The sequence below is a fragment of the Leucopleurus acutus genome, assembly GCF_964270905.1.
Source record: "Leucopleurus acutus genome assembly, chromosome: 6".
NCBI classification, from domain to species: Eukaryota; Metazoa; Chordata; class Mammalia; order Artiodactyla; family Delphinidae; genus Leucopleurus; species Leucopleurus acutus.
The window spans coordinates 10,874,175-10,890,362 of NC_139149.1; the positions used below are offsets into that span (position 1 = coordinate 10,874,175).

The 16,188-nt window shown below is 37.9% G+C and overlaps 1 protein-coding gene across 2 annotated transcripts in view; it reads right to left on the bottom strand.

Annotated features, from left to right (window-relative positions):
- The window catches only part of CNTNAP5 (contactin associated protein family member 5), a gene marked incomplete at both ends in the record, with an annotated part of 877,051 nt that overhangs the window by 656,978 nt on the left and 203,885 nt on the right, over positions 1–16,188 (bottom strand). For both annotated transcript variants that reach the window (XM_082841270.1, XM_082841269.1), the window contains one exon: positions 4,460–4,564. In XM_082841270.1, coding sequence (XP_082697396.1) covers positions 4,460–4,564 — 105 coding nt within the window. The remainder of the gene's footprint in view (positions 1–4,459; positions 4,565–16,188) is intronic.

A 16,188-nucleotide genomic window follows, 5' to 3' on the forward strand; every position in this document is an offset into this window, starting at 1 on the left:
CTTTACAATGTGGATTTCATCTGCGGTGGAAAACCAGGAAGTTCCTTGACAAGTGCATGGACGGCTGAATGGGGTAGAGTAGGAGGAAATCATGACATATTGAGATAAGGGAGTAAATGAATGAATGAATGCAGTATACTAAAAAATATCCAAAACCTGGAGATCAAAAGAGAGCTAAGTTTGTCCTTTCAACATCATCCTGGGGCAATTTTTAACAAGTCTACTCAATGATCGTTTAATTCTCAAGGAGAATGTACCTGTCATTTGGTTTTGCTATTCATTGGCTCATTAGACCTTAGATATTATGAAGCTACATGTTAACCCATAAATGTTTGCCCAATAGAGTAGACATTACCCCCCAATTTTTATTATCCCCTAAGACATTAACTAGTTTTGTATCCACCTAGAAATTTTTTTCTCATAGTCTTTTCTTTCCTCGCTGTGCCATGGCATTTTTATCTGTGAAATCGAGATAATGATAATAATAATGCCTACATGGAGGGTAATTGTGAGAATTAAGTTGATGTGTCTTAAGGGCTTAGAACAGTTATGGCTCATAGTGAGTGCTAAGTATATTGTTGTGGTCTTTAGCTGTATGCTGGTAGGTATAAGCTGCTAACAAAGGTTTGTGAACTAGGCATAGGATCCAACCATTCAGGGAGGAGCCAAGCCTGATCATGACAGTGCTAGGAGCAATTGTTTAGCACCCGGCTGTGAACCTGCTGTTAAAAACACTATACTGAGAAGTCAAATAGAAACCAAGATGGTCTTTGAAATTTCCATGTATATCCGACATTATCCTAGATTTCAAACCAGGTGGAACAGTTTGCTCTTTGGGGTATATTTGCTGTCTTTCCTTTTTTACAATAAAAAGGAAGTTTTAAAGGAGGACATGTAGAAAAAAGGGTTCATTAGACAGGGCTCTAAGTACTTCTAGGCCATTTCAGTGGACAGACAGCACATAAGGCTGTTTTTAGATGGAGACAAATTATTACTTTATACTGATATTTTTCTATGTAAATTAAAAATTACAACTTTCTAAATTTTATTTTAGAAAACATATGACAAACTCTTCTTAATATCATTAACATAATAGCTTTTGTTTTATTATAATTATACTATGTATGTTTATAGCCTATGTGTGTATTATATATATATGTGTATATGTATACATATACTACTACACACATCCATATACATGCATTGTGTATATATTCTATTACATATGGATTGTGTATATATATGTAAGTGTGTGTGTATATATATATATATACACACACATACACATACACACACTGGTTTTATATATATATATAAAAAAATGGATATATCTACCTTTTTCTATATATATTACTGACTCTGTATATATCCAACCATACGTATATAATTAACTCTTTATATATACTACTATACTATATACATATGTGTGTATAAAAATACACACAATACATCATTTATATTGTGTATATATGTATATATATGACAAAATGATAAAATCAATATTACCACCAATCACAAATATTAGCTATTCATTATACGGTAATTTGTGTTATCCATGTATACTTTTTATGAGTAGAATTTCTACCTATTTTTACCAGCTATGTGCCAGAGTTTTAGTACAATGCCTGGCACATAGTCGGAGCTCAGTAGATATTAATGGAAAGATTTGCTATTTACGAATTCATCCAATCTAGTAACTTGCAACTCTTGTTGCATTTTAGAATCACTGGGAAAGCTTGTATTTATTTAATTTATCAATATTCATTCTTGGGTCCCATTCCAGACAATTAATTCAGAATATCTGGGAGGTAGGACTCAGCATCGCTACTTACAAAGCTCTCCTATTTAATTCCCTTTAAGGGCAATGGTTGGCCCTGTGAATGGACCTGTGTTGCATGATGAGTTCTAGACCAATGCATCCCGACTCTTCAACTGTATCTCCTGTCTGGCCTTCCTGATTTGGACTCTAGTTGGGAGAAGGAGGAAGGTCAACTTCCTTTCTGCCTATGTTCATGCTAACCTTGAGCTCAGGCACACGGGTGCCCCCATGAGCAGGATAATGATAATAAATTGAAACAGAGACATCTGTGTCCTGTTGATATCTGTCCATAAACAGGGGAGCTGGCCTATGATCAGACTCACAGCTTCTCCAGAAAATGCCAAGGAGCTACTGAGGCAGTCATGACCTTCTGCCACCACACGATTGGGTGGGACTGAGACCAACTCTGGCTCCAGATGCCCTGTGGGAGAGTCTCTATTAAAATCTGCCAACCTGTGTTTCTTATTGAAATGACAAATGTAACTCACTGTCCCAGTCTCTCTCTACCCTGCAGTGAGAAGGAGCTTTAGAATGTGCAAGTCTGGTCTCAGTCTGCACATGATGCTTCCAGGCAGGCATTGCTGGTCCCTTTTACAGATTAAAAATAAACAAGGTTGACAGCAGGTAAGTGACTTACAGATGCTCATAGAACTTGTAAGTAAACACCATAGCCAGCATTTGAACTTGGGCAGAATACTTTCCAAACCTCTTTTCTCTCTAATACACCTTCTTAAACCTGCATTAGTAAATCTATTTGCTAATGTGGTTGGGAGCAAAACTGTGGATTTAGATGACTTAGATTTGAATCCAAGCATTTCCCCTTCTTAACCTCATGATGTAAGGCACATTATAAACTTCGCTGAGCCTCAGAAAACCTATCTGAAGACAAAAAGGTAATAATGCTTACCTTGCAGTATCTTTGTGAAGATTAAATAACATAATATGGGTGAAATGCTTTATAAAATTTTTGGCACAGAGAATTCATGAAAAGGCAGTGTTAGTACAAAATTGTCATTGATATTTCCCTGCTGGGTCTTTTTTTTTTTTTTTGGCAGTACGCCGGCCTCTCACTGTTGTGGCCTCTCCCATTGCGGAGCACAGGCTCCAGATGTGCAGGCTTAGCGGCCATGGCTCACGGGCCCAGCCGCTCTGTGGCATGTGGGATCTTCCCGGACCGGGGCACGAGCCCGCATCGTCTGCGTTGGCAGGCGGACTCTCAACCACTGTGCCACCAGGGAAGCCCTCCCTGCTGGGTCTTTGATTAACCGTTCTTTTCCCTTTAGAATACCATTCTTAAATTCCTCTCTCAACAAAAACACGGAACTTACTAAGTTTTAAGTTATTGATTGCATTATACCAGAATACTTGTGATGTGTAGTATGAAACAAACAGTAAGTATACAAATCAAAATTACAAATCAATCTCACTCTGAATGGAGATTCAAAATCAGAAATTAAAATGTAAACAAATTAAATCATTCTGTACTTTACAAAAACAATATCAATAGCACCTCAACGAATTAGGACTTACTCCAGAATGTAAAGATGGATCAACATTGGAAACTTACTAATGTGATTGACCTCATGTATCAATGGGAAAATATAGTCAAGATTAAATAATGTGAGATCTCCCAGATCAGTGTACCTCTTGAAACTGCATATCAATTTTTTCTTAACTTGAAAAAGTGTTTAGAGTGTTCACTAGGTATGTCAATAAACAAATATCATCAGTTATTTAAAGTCTTTGAAAACTAAAAAATTCAACTATAGAACAATATATATATATGCATTATAAATATGATTTAAAATATATCTCTCTAGATATCCAGCATCATATTTGTTAAAGGCATTTCACATGAGCCATTAGTTAAGGGTGTCTGCACTTCCTTCAGTCATATGCTGTAAAGATACACATCCAGCATTTAACCACAGTTATCTCTAGCTGGTAGCATTGCACAATTTTTGTATTTTCTTACTTTTACTTAATAGTGTTTTATATTTTTAATGTTAGAAACATTTATTATATTGTAAAAATTAAATTTATTGAAGGAAAAATCTTGGTAGATTTCATTCTTGCTTATGATAACATGCTATTATAATAATATATTTTGGTAGCTATTTATGTTAGATGCATGAAATATAAAAATAAAGCAAATTAAAAATATTTGTTCACAAAGGCATTTTTTGTTTTTTTTTGAGGTATGCAGGCATCTCACTGTTGTGGTCTCTCCCATTATGGAGCACAGGCTCTGGACGCGCAGGCTCAGCAGCCATGGCTCACGGGCCCAGCTGCTCCGCGGCATGTGGGATCTTCCCGGACCGGGGCACGAACCTGTGTCCCCTGAATCGGCAGGCGGACTCTCAACCACTGTGCCACCAGGGAAGCCCCACAAAGGCGTTTTATGATCATCAAAGAAGAATAAGGTGGGTTCAGGGGAACAGTAACCAGTATAACCAGTATTCTTTGAATATCCGTTATGTGCTGGGAAACATGGTTTCATTCTTTTAATGCCCCTCTACCCATTCTTCTCCTGAACACTGCTCTTGGACAGGATCCCAGCACATGGAGATACTCCCTTTCTTCCATTTACCCATTGTGTGCTTATTCAGCACTTGCCTTTAGAGTTTGTTACCTACTCACCAACCCTTCGGTTGAGCTGAGCTGGGATGTGAGTACCATTGAGGTCTGAGGAGCTGGAAAAAGCCACTGGAGAGAGCAAGGATGCTAATGGGTCATCACAGTTGTCTAGAACGAAAGGGGAGAGAGAGAAAATTCCATTAGCAAGAAGTGTTCCATAAAGAGAGAACTCAAAGCATTAACCGCTACCACTTATTAAATACCTCCTCTGATCAAGGCTGGTACTACTTGTTTCCATGTGCTATTTCATCGACTCCTCACAACAATCCTCAAAGACAGGGGTTAAGTTTCTTTCACAGTTGGGGAAACTCAAGTTCAGAGATGTTAAGTAGTTAGTGTAAGGTCACAACACCAGAAAACGGTGTGGCCACAATTCTTGCTCAGTTTTGGCTAACCCAAAATCCACTATCCCGCCATTCCTTTGATCAACCACTTGAGCAAAGCCTCAAATTATGGTTAGTGAGTTTCTTCTATAAAAGAGGAGATGGTTTAAAAATGGGGAACATTGTTTAACTACTCTCTCATCTTCAGTCCCTAAGGACTCTTGTAATAGTTTTATCTAGAGGGACAGAATAACTTAGAATGTCTCACTCCTAGTTGTGTGAAAGTCTTTGGAAAATGAGTTATTGATTTTAATAATTCATTTCTATTCTATGAAGTAGTAGAGAATCGCCCCCAGCTTTCCCTAAATGTGGTAGGTATGTGTCCTAAGACTTCTTTGATGCTGACCAGATGTGGGACAGTGTGGAGCCATGGGCAGAGATGAGGTCTTGACAATGTAGATATGCTCCTCTGATTGCCCTGACCATCCAATCTCATGTCCAGGACTCTGCTCTTCACAGAGCATATTGGAGCTTGTAATCATTCATTTATTTGTTTGCATCCTCCAATAGGTAACATGCATTTTGTGGGATCTTAGCAAATAATCCGGCATATAATAGGCTTTCAATAAAGGTTTACTTAAAGAATGAAATGGTGAGTAAAGGAAGGAAGTAATCAATCAATCCACCTAACAGTACCAACACTCTTACCATTTTTCCATTTTGTATACAATTGATCTTAAAGAATATTGCAAAATGTGTTCATGAAATCTAGACATACCTCACTCAAAACAAATTTGAAACGTGTTATTCAGTTTGAATGTCAACTTCATGGTGTCAAATGCTCTCAGGAAGAGCTGAGTTGACATTCTTAAAAGAAAATGTACATAGGATTATGAGGTTGCTTGCTTACACAGCAAATTCTTAGGGAGTAGTATTTCATCTAATTGCAGGAAAATTAATTAGAAACATAAGGATTGAATTTTTATTTGTTCGATGTGTTAAAAAAATCAACTGGCAAAATATATTTTGAGTTTTTCCCAATCAAAAATGTTTGAAAAATATTTTGAGGCATTTAACAAACACAAAATAGAGCCAGATCCTCACTGAGGAGGAATAACACAAAAATCAGAGCAAGGGAAAAAAATCAGAGCAAGGGCACCTCGGTAGTTATGGTCATTCTGAGAATAGAAAACAGAACTCAGGGCCACTTTACCCCAGGCCTAAGATGCAAGTGAGAGGGGTTGCATGCACCCTTCCAACACAATTGTTTGGGAACATGAATTTGTTACTCTATTTATATGTTAGGAAACAATACGAACATAACGGAAATCTTCCATTTGCTTATGCTAGTTTCATCATCAGGAAACAGGTAAATATCAAAGCTTGAAGCCAACTGGACTGAGCCCCAGAAGAATACACCACACACACACACACACACACACACACACACACACACACACAACACAAACCACACACACCAAGCACCACAAAGTATTTCTCTTCCCAGCCATGTTATGAGCATCAGCTATCCACATCTGTAGTTACAGCTACCATCCAATTTCAGATAATATCCCTCCACCCCTACCCAATAACTCACAACCCTCCTAACACCCACTTCCACAAGCAAACTTAAGATCTTTTAAAAGTCAAGTATCATAATTATTATAGTATTTATGTATTTCTTAAACATATAACATGTATAAAACTCTGCTATCATTTTTTTCAATAATTTTTCTTGAAGTATATTGATTTTACAGTGTTGTGTTAATTCCTGCTGTATAGCAAAGTGATTCAGTTTTATATATATATATATATATATATATATACATTCTTTTTCATATTATTTTCCATTATGGCTTATCATAGTATATTGAATATAAGTTTCTGTGCTCTACAGTAGGACTTTATTGGTACTGCTACTGTTTTGTTTTTTTTTAATTGGTTGCTGATGACATTTTTGAGTATTGTGCTCCTAACCCTATTTTTTTCCCCCCAGGTAGAAATTGAAGTAACCTAATCATTTCAATTTAATTTAGTCCAATAAATATTTATAAGGTCCTACTTTATGCTTGACCTTGAATAGACATTGGGATACATTTGAGTAAAACTGAGTGTCAGACTTCAAGGAGCTCAGAGACCATTGAAAAATATGAAGATATAAATAAGTCAATAAATGGATGGGATAGTTGAGGAGAATTTTCACCAACATTACATCCAAGCCAGTTACATGAGTACCTAACTGGTCAGACGTCCAGGTAAGTGCTCTTTTCCGTCTCCTCCAGTCTTATGCAGTCCCCTTTTCCACCAGGCACTGGCCTCAGGGAGAAGTAAGCTTCCAACCACACTGGCCTCCTGACGTCAGCTGCTATTTCCCCACTGCCCAGTTCCTCTTGTGAAATGTTCCTTCTTTGTATCTCCATTTATGGGGTCAGTGTTTCCATTTTGGAAATTGGTAAAGCCATTGGAAACAATCTGTGCTAATGGAAATGTCCAGAGAGGATTCTTCAGAGCTCCTTTTCCCATGGACCCTGGACATTGCAGTGGCCTTTAGAGAACATGTCTGAGCTTTTGCTTCCCTATCCCTAAAAGTGATAAGAATGGAAAAGTTTCCAATCAGAAAGAAAGACCACCCCCTCCTCCCTGGCCAATAGGTAGAGATCCCTCTCTCTTCTCTACGTCAGATGAACAAACCTAAACTGAGAGTAGACCAGGACTCAAATTGGTAATCAAATTATCCATAGTGGTTGGGAATTAAGAATTTGTCCATTTAAGCATTCTCAATGCAAAATGTGTATTACTTTTAAACCTGTCCTATTCTTAAAGCAGAGGAGAAACAATCTAGCATAAATGAGGACAGTACAGTTGACACTTAACACGGGTTTGAACGGTGAAGGTTCACTTATACCAGATTTTTTTCAATAAATATGTTGTACAGTGGTATAGGATCCGTGGTTGGTTAAAAACAGGATGAGGAACCTCGAAATTTTCACTATGTTGGGGGTAGGTGTCCCTCAGCCCACGTTGTTCAAGGGTGAGCTGTAATTAATTTTTTTTGAATTCCTGATTTGGGAAGGCCGGGGATAGTGGATGGTGTCAGGATGACTAAGACTGAGAGATCCTTGTTCTAGACTGGTTTCTTCTCTTGCCTTGGTGACTCCAGATAACACATCCCAATGCACTAAGCTGTATCTCCATTGTCCAAAATCGAGAGAATCATCTCTGCCACATCTAGCCATAGAATCATTTCAAAGATGGAATGAGAAGAGATGGAAAAAGTCCCCCTTTAAAGGATAAAGCACAGAATAAACCCAGGAAGTAGTATGTGCATTGTCTGTAATATCCAACCATTTTCAACAATTTTATTCCTGGGATCTCGTGTGTATGTTACAAATCGTGCACAAGAACTGATATCACCAAAAGCTCTTTTGCACTAAAGGTTTGTGGTCAACCTGATGAGAAGGAGGATAGGAAGTATGGGAGAGGGGAAGGGGTGAAGACACACAGGAGAGTGAGGGTGGCATTGCATCCCCTCTGTGGATTGGCAGCCTTCCTGAAACGGGGCCGACATTGCACCAAACACATGGCTAGGAAGCAAAGACACAAAGTACCATCTGCTCCACCATCCCTGCAGGCTTTAAATAAGCAGACCCATGTTGTTGTTAAATTTTAGGAACCACTCACATCTCAGCCTTCTGACAGTGTGTTTGCAAGCTAAATCCATCAGTCAGTTCTTCCAGAAGTGTGGTGGATGTTTATTCGTATTTACATAAGGAAAGAGGAAAGGGTGAAGAAATTCTGGGAGGGAGAGAGAAGTTTGAAGTTTAGGAAAAACATAAGGCGGGACTAGAAGTCAGGCTTCCGGTGGAACACAGAACCTGGAGAAACCATGATGATTTTTCCAGAAATGAACCGCACTTCACAGATGCAATGGCATAGTAGAATATTTTCAAAATATTTCCTTAAAAAGCCGATGCATAGGTTTTTCCTCTCAAAGATGTGTTGCAGAAACCAGGGGAAATTAAAATCCTATTTAAAAATGCAAATATTTTCTCACATTATTACTGTCCAATCTTCTTTGACAAATAACTGCCACCTTGTTTTCCTTTACACCCTGAAGGCCACCTCCAAACCCACCCCTTGCCCAGGCAGATAAAAATCCAGACCTATCAGTGGGTGTTGAATAACCCAGTCCTATTTGCAAATGACTTAGCCCCACATTCATAGACTAAGATGATGTCAAAACCAGAAGGAACCTCTGAAATTGTGGCATTCAAGCCCTCCCTTCACTTTACAAATGAGGACCTCAGGGTTGAAGGAGATGACAAGCCTGCTCAGGATGAGTTAGTTAATTAATAGACTGGCCTGGATGGAAACTCAGGTTTCCTCAATCCCAGATGGTGACCACTAGGTCAGAATCACCTGCCGCCTGTGCATAAATCTGGTAATCATTAGTTATATCATTCTTCATAACATTTGTTTTAACAAATGACTTATTTTCTGCAAAAGGAAGGGCATGGCTTTATTTCCTGGATAACAGAAAAATGTTGAAGAATAGTCTATAATTTTCAAAAGAATTTGAATTTCTTACTTTTCTTTGCCCTTCTTTATTTCTTCATTTTACACTCTCTCTTACCCACCAAAAAAGGGGTAAAGAAAAAAAAACCACAAAGGCAGGATGAAAGATAAAAAAGAAATGTATTTGTTTTCTGATTAATATTTGTATGCATATTCAAGACCAGCATTTTCTTTGATATTTTCAATCTGAAGAAGTGGGGGATAATTTTTCCCTTAATATACATGTACAGTTAAATACTAAAGGCCTTCTTTCACCTTAATTAAAAGGTAAAGGCACAAAAGACAATTCTGAGTAAATACGATATTTACACATCTTCTTAGAAATAATAATTGACTCTTTAAGATGATTCCACTTTAAGTAACATTTTTGGTTGTCAGTGCATATTTTTATTCATTATTATTAGAATGCCCATGGAGTTACAGATGGTAACTGAAGTTAAATTGTGAGCACCGCCTTGATTACCAGAGTAAATTGTCTGTATATGGGGATTTGGAGCTTAAGGGATTCATTTGTATTTATAGGTGAGATAAAATTCCTCTTAGCATTGCACACTTAATGGCCCACTTTGTTTAAAAGACATAAAGCATGCGTTTCGTGTAGTGCCTACAATGAGGCTTAGAAGTGGCAACGCACGCTTTTAGCTTCATTTATTTTTCCCCTTGTTACCTATAATTTCACTTAGCAAACAACAAAAATAAATAATACTGCTCTTGACTCTGACCCCATCCCTATTTTCCACCATGAAATCCTAAAAGATAAATTACTCCATGATGCACAGACCAAGAAACATGACTCTCTAAAATGAGTCATGAAAAGAAGGTCAAATCTTCTCTATCCTGACATCCATCTCCACCATAATGCAGTGCTACTTGCCTTTTGAGTATCTGCGGGATACACATGGTCGTGCTCTTTGCTGTGGGAAGACAGAATTCAAGCCAAAGACATAGACCCTGAGCTCAAGGAGCCAAGCATTTACTCTGGGTTGAAAGATAATTCATGTATTTTTTTAAAAGCTCCTTACGTGTATGAACGATTATATGCAGGAGACCTTTGGCTTGGGATACAGGAACCCTGGGTCCTCTTCTTCCTTCACTGTGAATGTGCTCTCAATTTTACCTTCCTGTGCTTCAGCTCCCTCCTCTGCGAACGGCGCAGGTGATTGTTCATTTGTTTGATCAACAAACTTTAACTGGGCGCATTGTAGGTATCAGAGTTTCTGTCAGGCTTTTGAGGTAGTAGAAGCAGTTGTAACCAATTCCTCCAACGTAGTGGAGACGGACACACCCTTCACTGCTCCACAGCTGTGACTGGTGATGGAGGAGTCAGGGCATCCCAAAGGGGAGGTGGTCCTGTCTAGGGATTAACAAGGGTGCTCTGGGGTTCTTTCTAGGCTTTTAAAATCATTCTATTCAAGTTTTTAGGAGAGACTTGTTTGGAGGTACTGATCTTCACTTATAAGTGACTTGCTGGGACTTGACCATAATCAAACCCACTGAGAACAATAACAAAGTGGCAGAGGCAGCTGTAATTCTTTCCTGCCCCTGGGGCAGCACCCCTTCTAGGTGGTCAGCTGTCCCTGCCGTGCAGCCAGCAGGAGATATCACTCATACTGGACGGGTGAGCAGCCTACAAGTTTCTCTGTTCATTTCACACTCTAGTCACTCATGTTCAAACTGGTCTTTGAACCAAGGTCTGTGTGACTTGGTGCACATCTTCTGTCTGAAAATCTGCTTCCCATCCCTAAAATGGTGGCAGGAAAGCCTCATAGTCTGGCAAAGGCCAGTCTCCCATGTGATTATCTTGTGTGAGTTTAGCTCTTTCCTTCTTGGATTTTCAAGAACATCTGTACACGGAGGTCCCATAATTAGCCCAAAGACAATGGCTTCAAAGTATACTTCCCCAAATTTCTTTCCTCTCAGATTACCCTTACTGCCGCTGATGGATTTTTTTTTTTTTTTTTTGGATTCTCAGTTTAGGGATATCATGCTCACAATTGATTGCTTTGTTCTGTATTTCTCTTCTATCCTTAAATCTAATTTATCAATTACTTAATCTGATTTTTAAAAAAAATGTTTCTTAAGCCCCTCAGATGGGAGGCATATGATATACTAATCATGTGTGGAATATAAAGCATCATGTTGAGCAGGGATTTTTTTTAACTACAGTACTTAACATCTGGGACTATGTATATGTCCAATAAATCTTTGTTGAGGGAAACGGTGAAAGTTACAAGTGTTACCATTTTTTGTTGTTGTTGTTGCTTGGAAAGATCTCTGATTTATACTCTATTTTTTTTCCTCCCTTGCCCACTACTTGATCCTAGTTCATGCTTTTAAATATCATGTTATGATTTTATAAGTCTGCTGAGTTAACACTGGGCTCTACTATCATTGAAGCATTCTTTCTAAAACACTGTTTTCAACATATTTTCTTCCCCATGACTTATTAGGCATGTCAGCCTCAATTTGGCTTCCAGAAGTAGCATCATGACACTGAAAGAACAAAGAGGGAGTTATTAACATAAAACAGGTCCAAACTGAGCATAAGGCAGGGTGTCACTGATGAGGGCGTCACAGGATGATCAAAGAGTCAGAAAGTAACATCCAACAAGCGGACATCAGGAGTACAGGGCTTGTTGTTGGGATACGCTTTGGTCAGGGGACCATGCCCTCCAAAAGAATCATTCAAGATTGTGAAATTCAAATATGCTAAAGCTATCAGTTCTTTAGGATTATGGATGGTCCTTCTTAGCTTAAATGAATTAGCTAGAAGACATGAAATCTTGGATGTGTAGAAAAGATAAAAATCATAGATGAAAAGGCTTAGAAATTTCTGGAATATGAGAAGCTGAGATTGGTGGCTGGATTACTAGGGATGGTTTTAGAAGAGACTGATAAGGAAAAAGCAAATCTTTGAAACAATGAAATTTTATCTATTTAAAAATTTCCTAAATCCAACTTTGTTTCTATACACTCCTGTATACTTCTCCCCATATCCACCCATCAATATTCCATGCAATACACAGACAAACATGCATACACATACACACACACACACACACACACACCCCATTCAGAAACCAAATCAGTTTCAGAATTTACTGGATTTTTAAGCAAAGCTAAATACATGAACAAATGGGATGCATGATACATGATAAGCTTACAATGATAAGATTGGAAAAATGGGGAAAATGAGATTAAAAACTTTAAAAAATTGCAAGAAGAAAGAATGTATTTTTACTTAGTGCATGGTTCAAATGATTATGCATAGGATATTAAAATGAAGGAAAGGCCACAATTGGAGAATTGTAAAGATAGTGCTTCTGTCAATTCAGTGCTCATCAGAGTTGAGAATTTCTTTCCTTGAGCTGTGTCTCTCAAGTAGATATCTGTTCTTTTTTGAATACACTGGAGCTAAACTTCCAATAGCTAATAGCCTGTATTGAGTGGTTCTAAATTACACTGAAAGTCCTGGTTATTCAGGAAACTACAATCTTCACGTGCAGCTCGATCAATCTATACACATTTATAAAACCCTCTTCATCTCTAATGGGTCTAGGCATAGAGCTCCTAAAGGAAATACTACAATCTCTGTGTATCATCAACCTACTCATGAGAATTTAGGAAAAATGCCTGATTGAAAAGATAGGCTTGAGTTGGAGACTGGCCAGCTGGCTGATAGCACAACCCCATGAGGGTCAATGCCAACCATTTATGAGTGGATGGGAAAAACATGTATTGATAATTCAAACAAACATTGATTCTTATTGGTCTTTGTAGGTGAGAAAATAATGTCAGCTCAGGGACAGCAGCAGTGGTACTTAAGATCATAATCTGGCTCTGTGTGTGTGTGTGTGTGTGTGTGTGTGTGTGTGTGTGTGTGTGTGTGTGTGTGTGTGTGTGTGTTTTCTGGACCACTTGGAGACTGCAGTATATCTGGAAAGAGGCAGACATTGGAGCCCAGCCCAGTCTGAATTCAGATCCTGACTTTACAGCTTACTAATTATATGTCCTTTGGGAAGTTTTTTAATCTCAGTCTTCTCTATGTATAATGGGGATCATAACTATATCCAGGCTTGTCGTAAGAACAAAAAGAGACAATTCATGTTAAATATTTAACCCAGTGATTGGCACAAGACTGGATACACGTTAGTTTCCTTTATTTTCTATCCTTCTTTCTTTCTTAGATTCAAGCTCATCATCTCCAGCCATTGCTTTTTAAAAAATGATCTTTCTTATACCCTCTACTATGCCTTTTTTTACTTTGTCCATCCAGATGGTTTTAAGACTGTTTCTTTATCAGCTCTTCAGGGTACATGGGATAATTCTGCACCAAGAGCTATTCTGTTTATGCGTTGCGTATGCTCCAAGACAAAACACAGTACACTTTCTAAGTTTTATCACATTTTTTCTTGGATGCATTTAATAGTTCTTAAGCACAATGTGCCAGGCATCATGCTATCTGGTCCACAGACTGTTGAGCCTAAAACGGAACAGGAAGCACAGCTCTTATATAACATTACGAGGGATGAGGCTGTAGAAAACGTTTGGATTTCTTTCTAGTCCTTATAATTTATGTATTAAAAAAATCTTGTGACATGTTAAGTAGGGCCTTCCATGTTTGTGTTTTTGGATTATAAGCTTAAAAAGCTGGGAAACACTGCTTTGGGTGAGACGGTCACATCAATTTTTGTTTTAGAAAGTTTGCTCTGATTTCAGGGAGGAGACTGGAGCGTGTGTACTTGTGTGCATGTCTGGGGTGAGGATGGGGGGAGGAGAATGAGGGTAAAAGACTGGTGACAAGAGGATCCATTCAAAGCCTATAGAAATAGTAAAGAAGAAATAATAAAGGCCTGAACTAAAACAATGGTAATTGGGATGGGGAGAAGGCAAGGCAATTAGTTACAGAAGAGTCATCATTGCCTGCTGATTTGAACGGGACGTAAGAATGAAGGATCATGTCAAGATTTCTGGTTTCAGTGACTCTCTATTTTGTTATCCTGGAGATTTGGGAAGCTCAAAAATTGGTTTCTAAAATTAACAAATTTAAATCAAGCAAAAGAGAGACAATGAATGAATCACATCAAAATGATGTCCAAATGATACTTAAGACTCCTCATCTTTCTTTTAGATAAATATAATAAGTAGTATCAGGGGAGTAAAATATATATATGTATGTATGAATGTGTGTATATATCTATCTCAGATGGTAAGTCATAAGACATTATAAAGAGATGTATTTTTTTTTTCATATTCTTTTCCACTATGGTTTATCACAGGATATTGAATATAGTTCCCTGGGCTCTATGTAAGACCTTGTTGCTTATCCATTCTCTATATAATAGTTTACATCTGCTAGTCCCGAACTCCAAATCCATCCCCCACCCATCCTCCCCCTTGGCAACCACAAGTCTGTTTTCTATGCCTGTTTCTGTTTCATAAGTAAGTTCATTTGTGTCATATTTTAGATTCCACCTATAAGGGATATCATGTAATATTTGTCTTTCTCTGTCTTGCTTACTTCACTTAGTATGATAATCTGTAGGTCCATCCATGTTGCTGTTAATGGCATTATTTCATTCTTTTTTATGGCTGAGTAATATTCCATTGTGTATATATACCACATCTTCTTTATCCATGCATCTATCAATGGACACTTAGGTTGCTTCTATGTCCTGGCTATTGTAAATAGAGTGGCAATGAACATTGTGGTACATGACTCTTTTTGAATTATGGTTTTCTCAGGGTATATGCCCAGTAGTGAGATTGCTGGGTAGTATGGTAGTTCTATTTTTAGCTTTTAAAGGAACCTCCACACTGTTCTCCATAGTGGCTGTATCAATTTACATCCCCACCAACAGTGCAGGAGGGTTACCTTTTCACCACACCCTTTCCAGCATTTGTTTCTAGATTTTTTGATAATGGCCATTCTGACTGGAGTGAGGTAATACCTCATTGAAGTTTTGATTTGTATTTTTCTAATAATTAGTGGTGTTGAGAATCTTTTCATGTGCCTCTTGGCCATATGTATGTCTTCCTAGGTGAAATGTCTATTTAGGTCTTCCACCCACTTTTTAACTGGATTGTTTGGTGTTTTATATAATGAGCTCCATGACCTGTTTGCATATTTTAGAGATTAATCCTTTGTCTGTTTTCTTCATTTGCAAATATATTCTACCATTCTGAGAGTTGTCTTTTTGTCTTGTTTATGGTTTCCTTTGTTGTGCAAAAGCTTTTAAGTTTAATTAAGTCCCATTTTTTAATTTTAGTTTTTAGTTCCATTACTCTAGGAGGTGGATCAAGAACGATCTTGCAGTGGTTTATGTCAAAGACTGTTTTTCCTATGTTTTCCTCTAAGAATTTTATAGTGTCTGGTCTTACATTTAAATCTTTAATCCATTTGGAGTTTATTTTTTTTGTATGGTGTTAGGTAGTGTTCTAATTTCATTCTTTTACATGTAGCTGTCCAGTTTTCCCAGCACCACTTGTTGAAGAGGCTGTCTTTTCTCCATTGTATGTTCTTGCCTCCTTTTTCATAGGTGTATGGGTTATCTCTGGGCATTCTATCCTGTACCAGTGATCTGTTTTTGTGCCAGTACCATACTATCTTGATTACTGTAGCTTTGTAGTATAGTATGAAGTTGGGGAGCCTGATTCCTCCAACTCCATTTTTCTTTTTCAAGACTGTTTTGGCTATTCTGGGTCTTTTGTGTTTCCATACGAATTGTAATATTTTTTGTTCTAATTCTTTGAAGAATGCCATTGGTAGTTTGATAGAGATTGCATTGAATCTGTAGATTGCTTTGGGTAGTACAGTCATTTTCACAATATTGA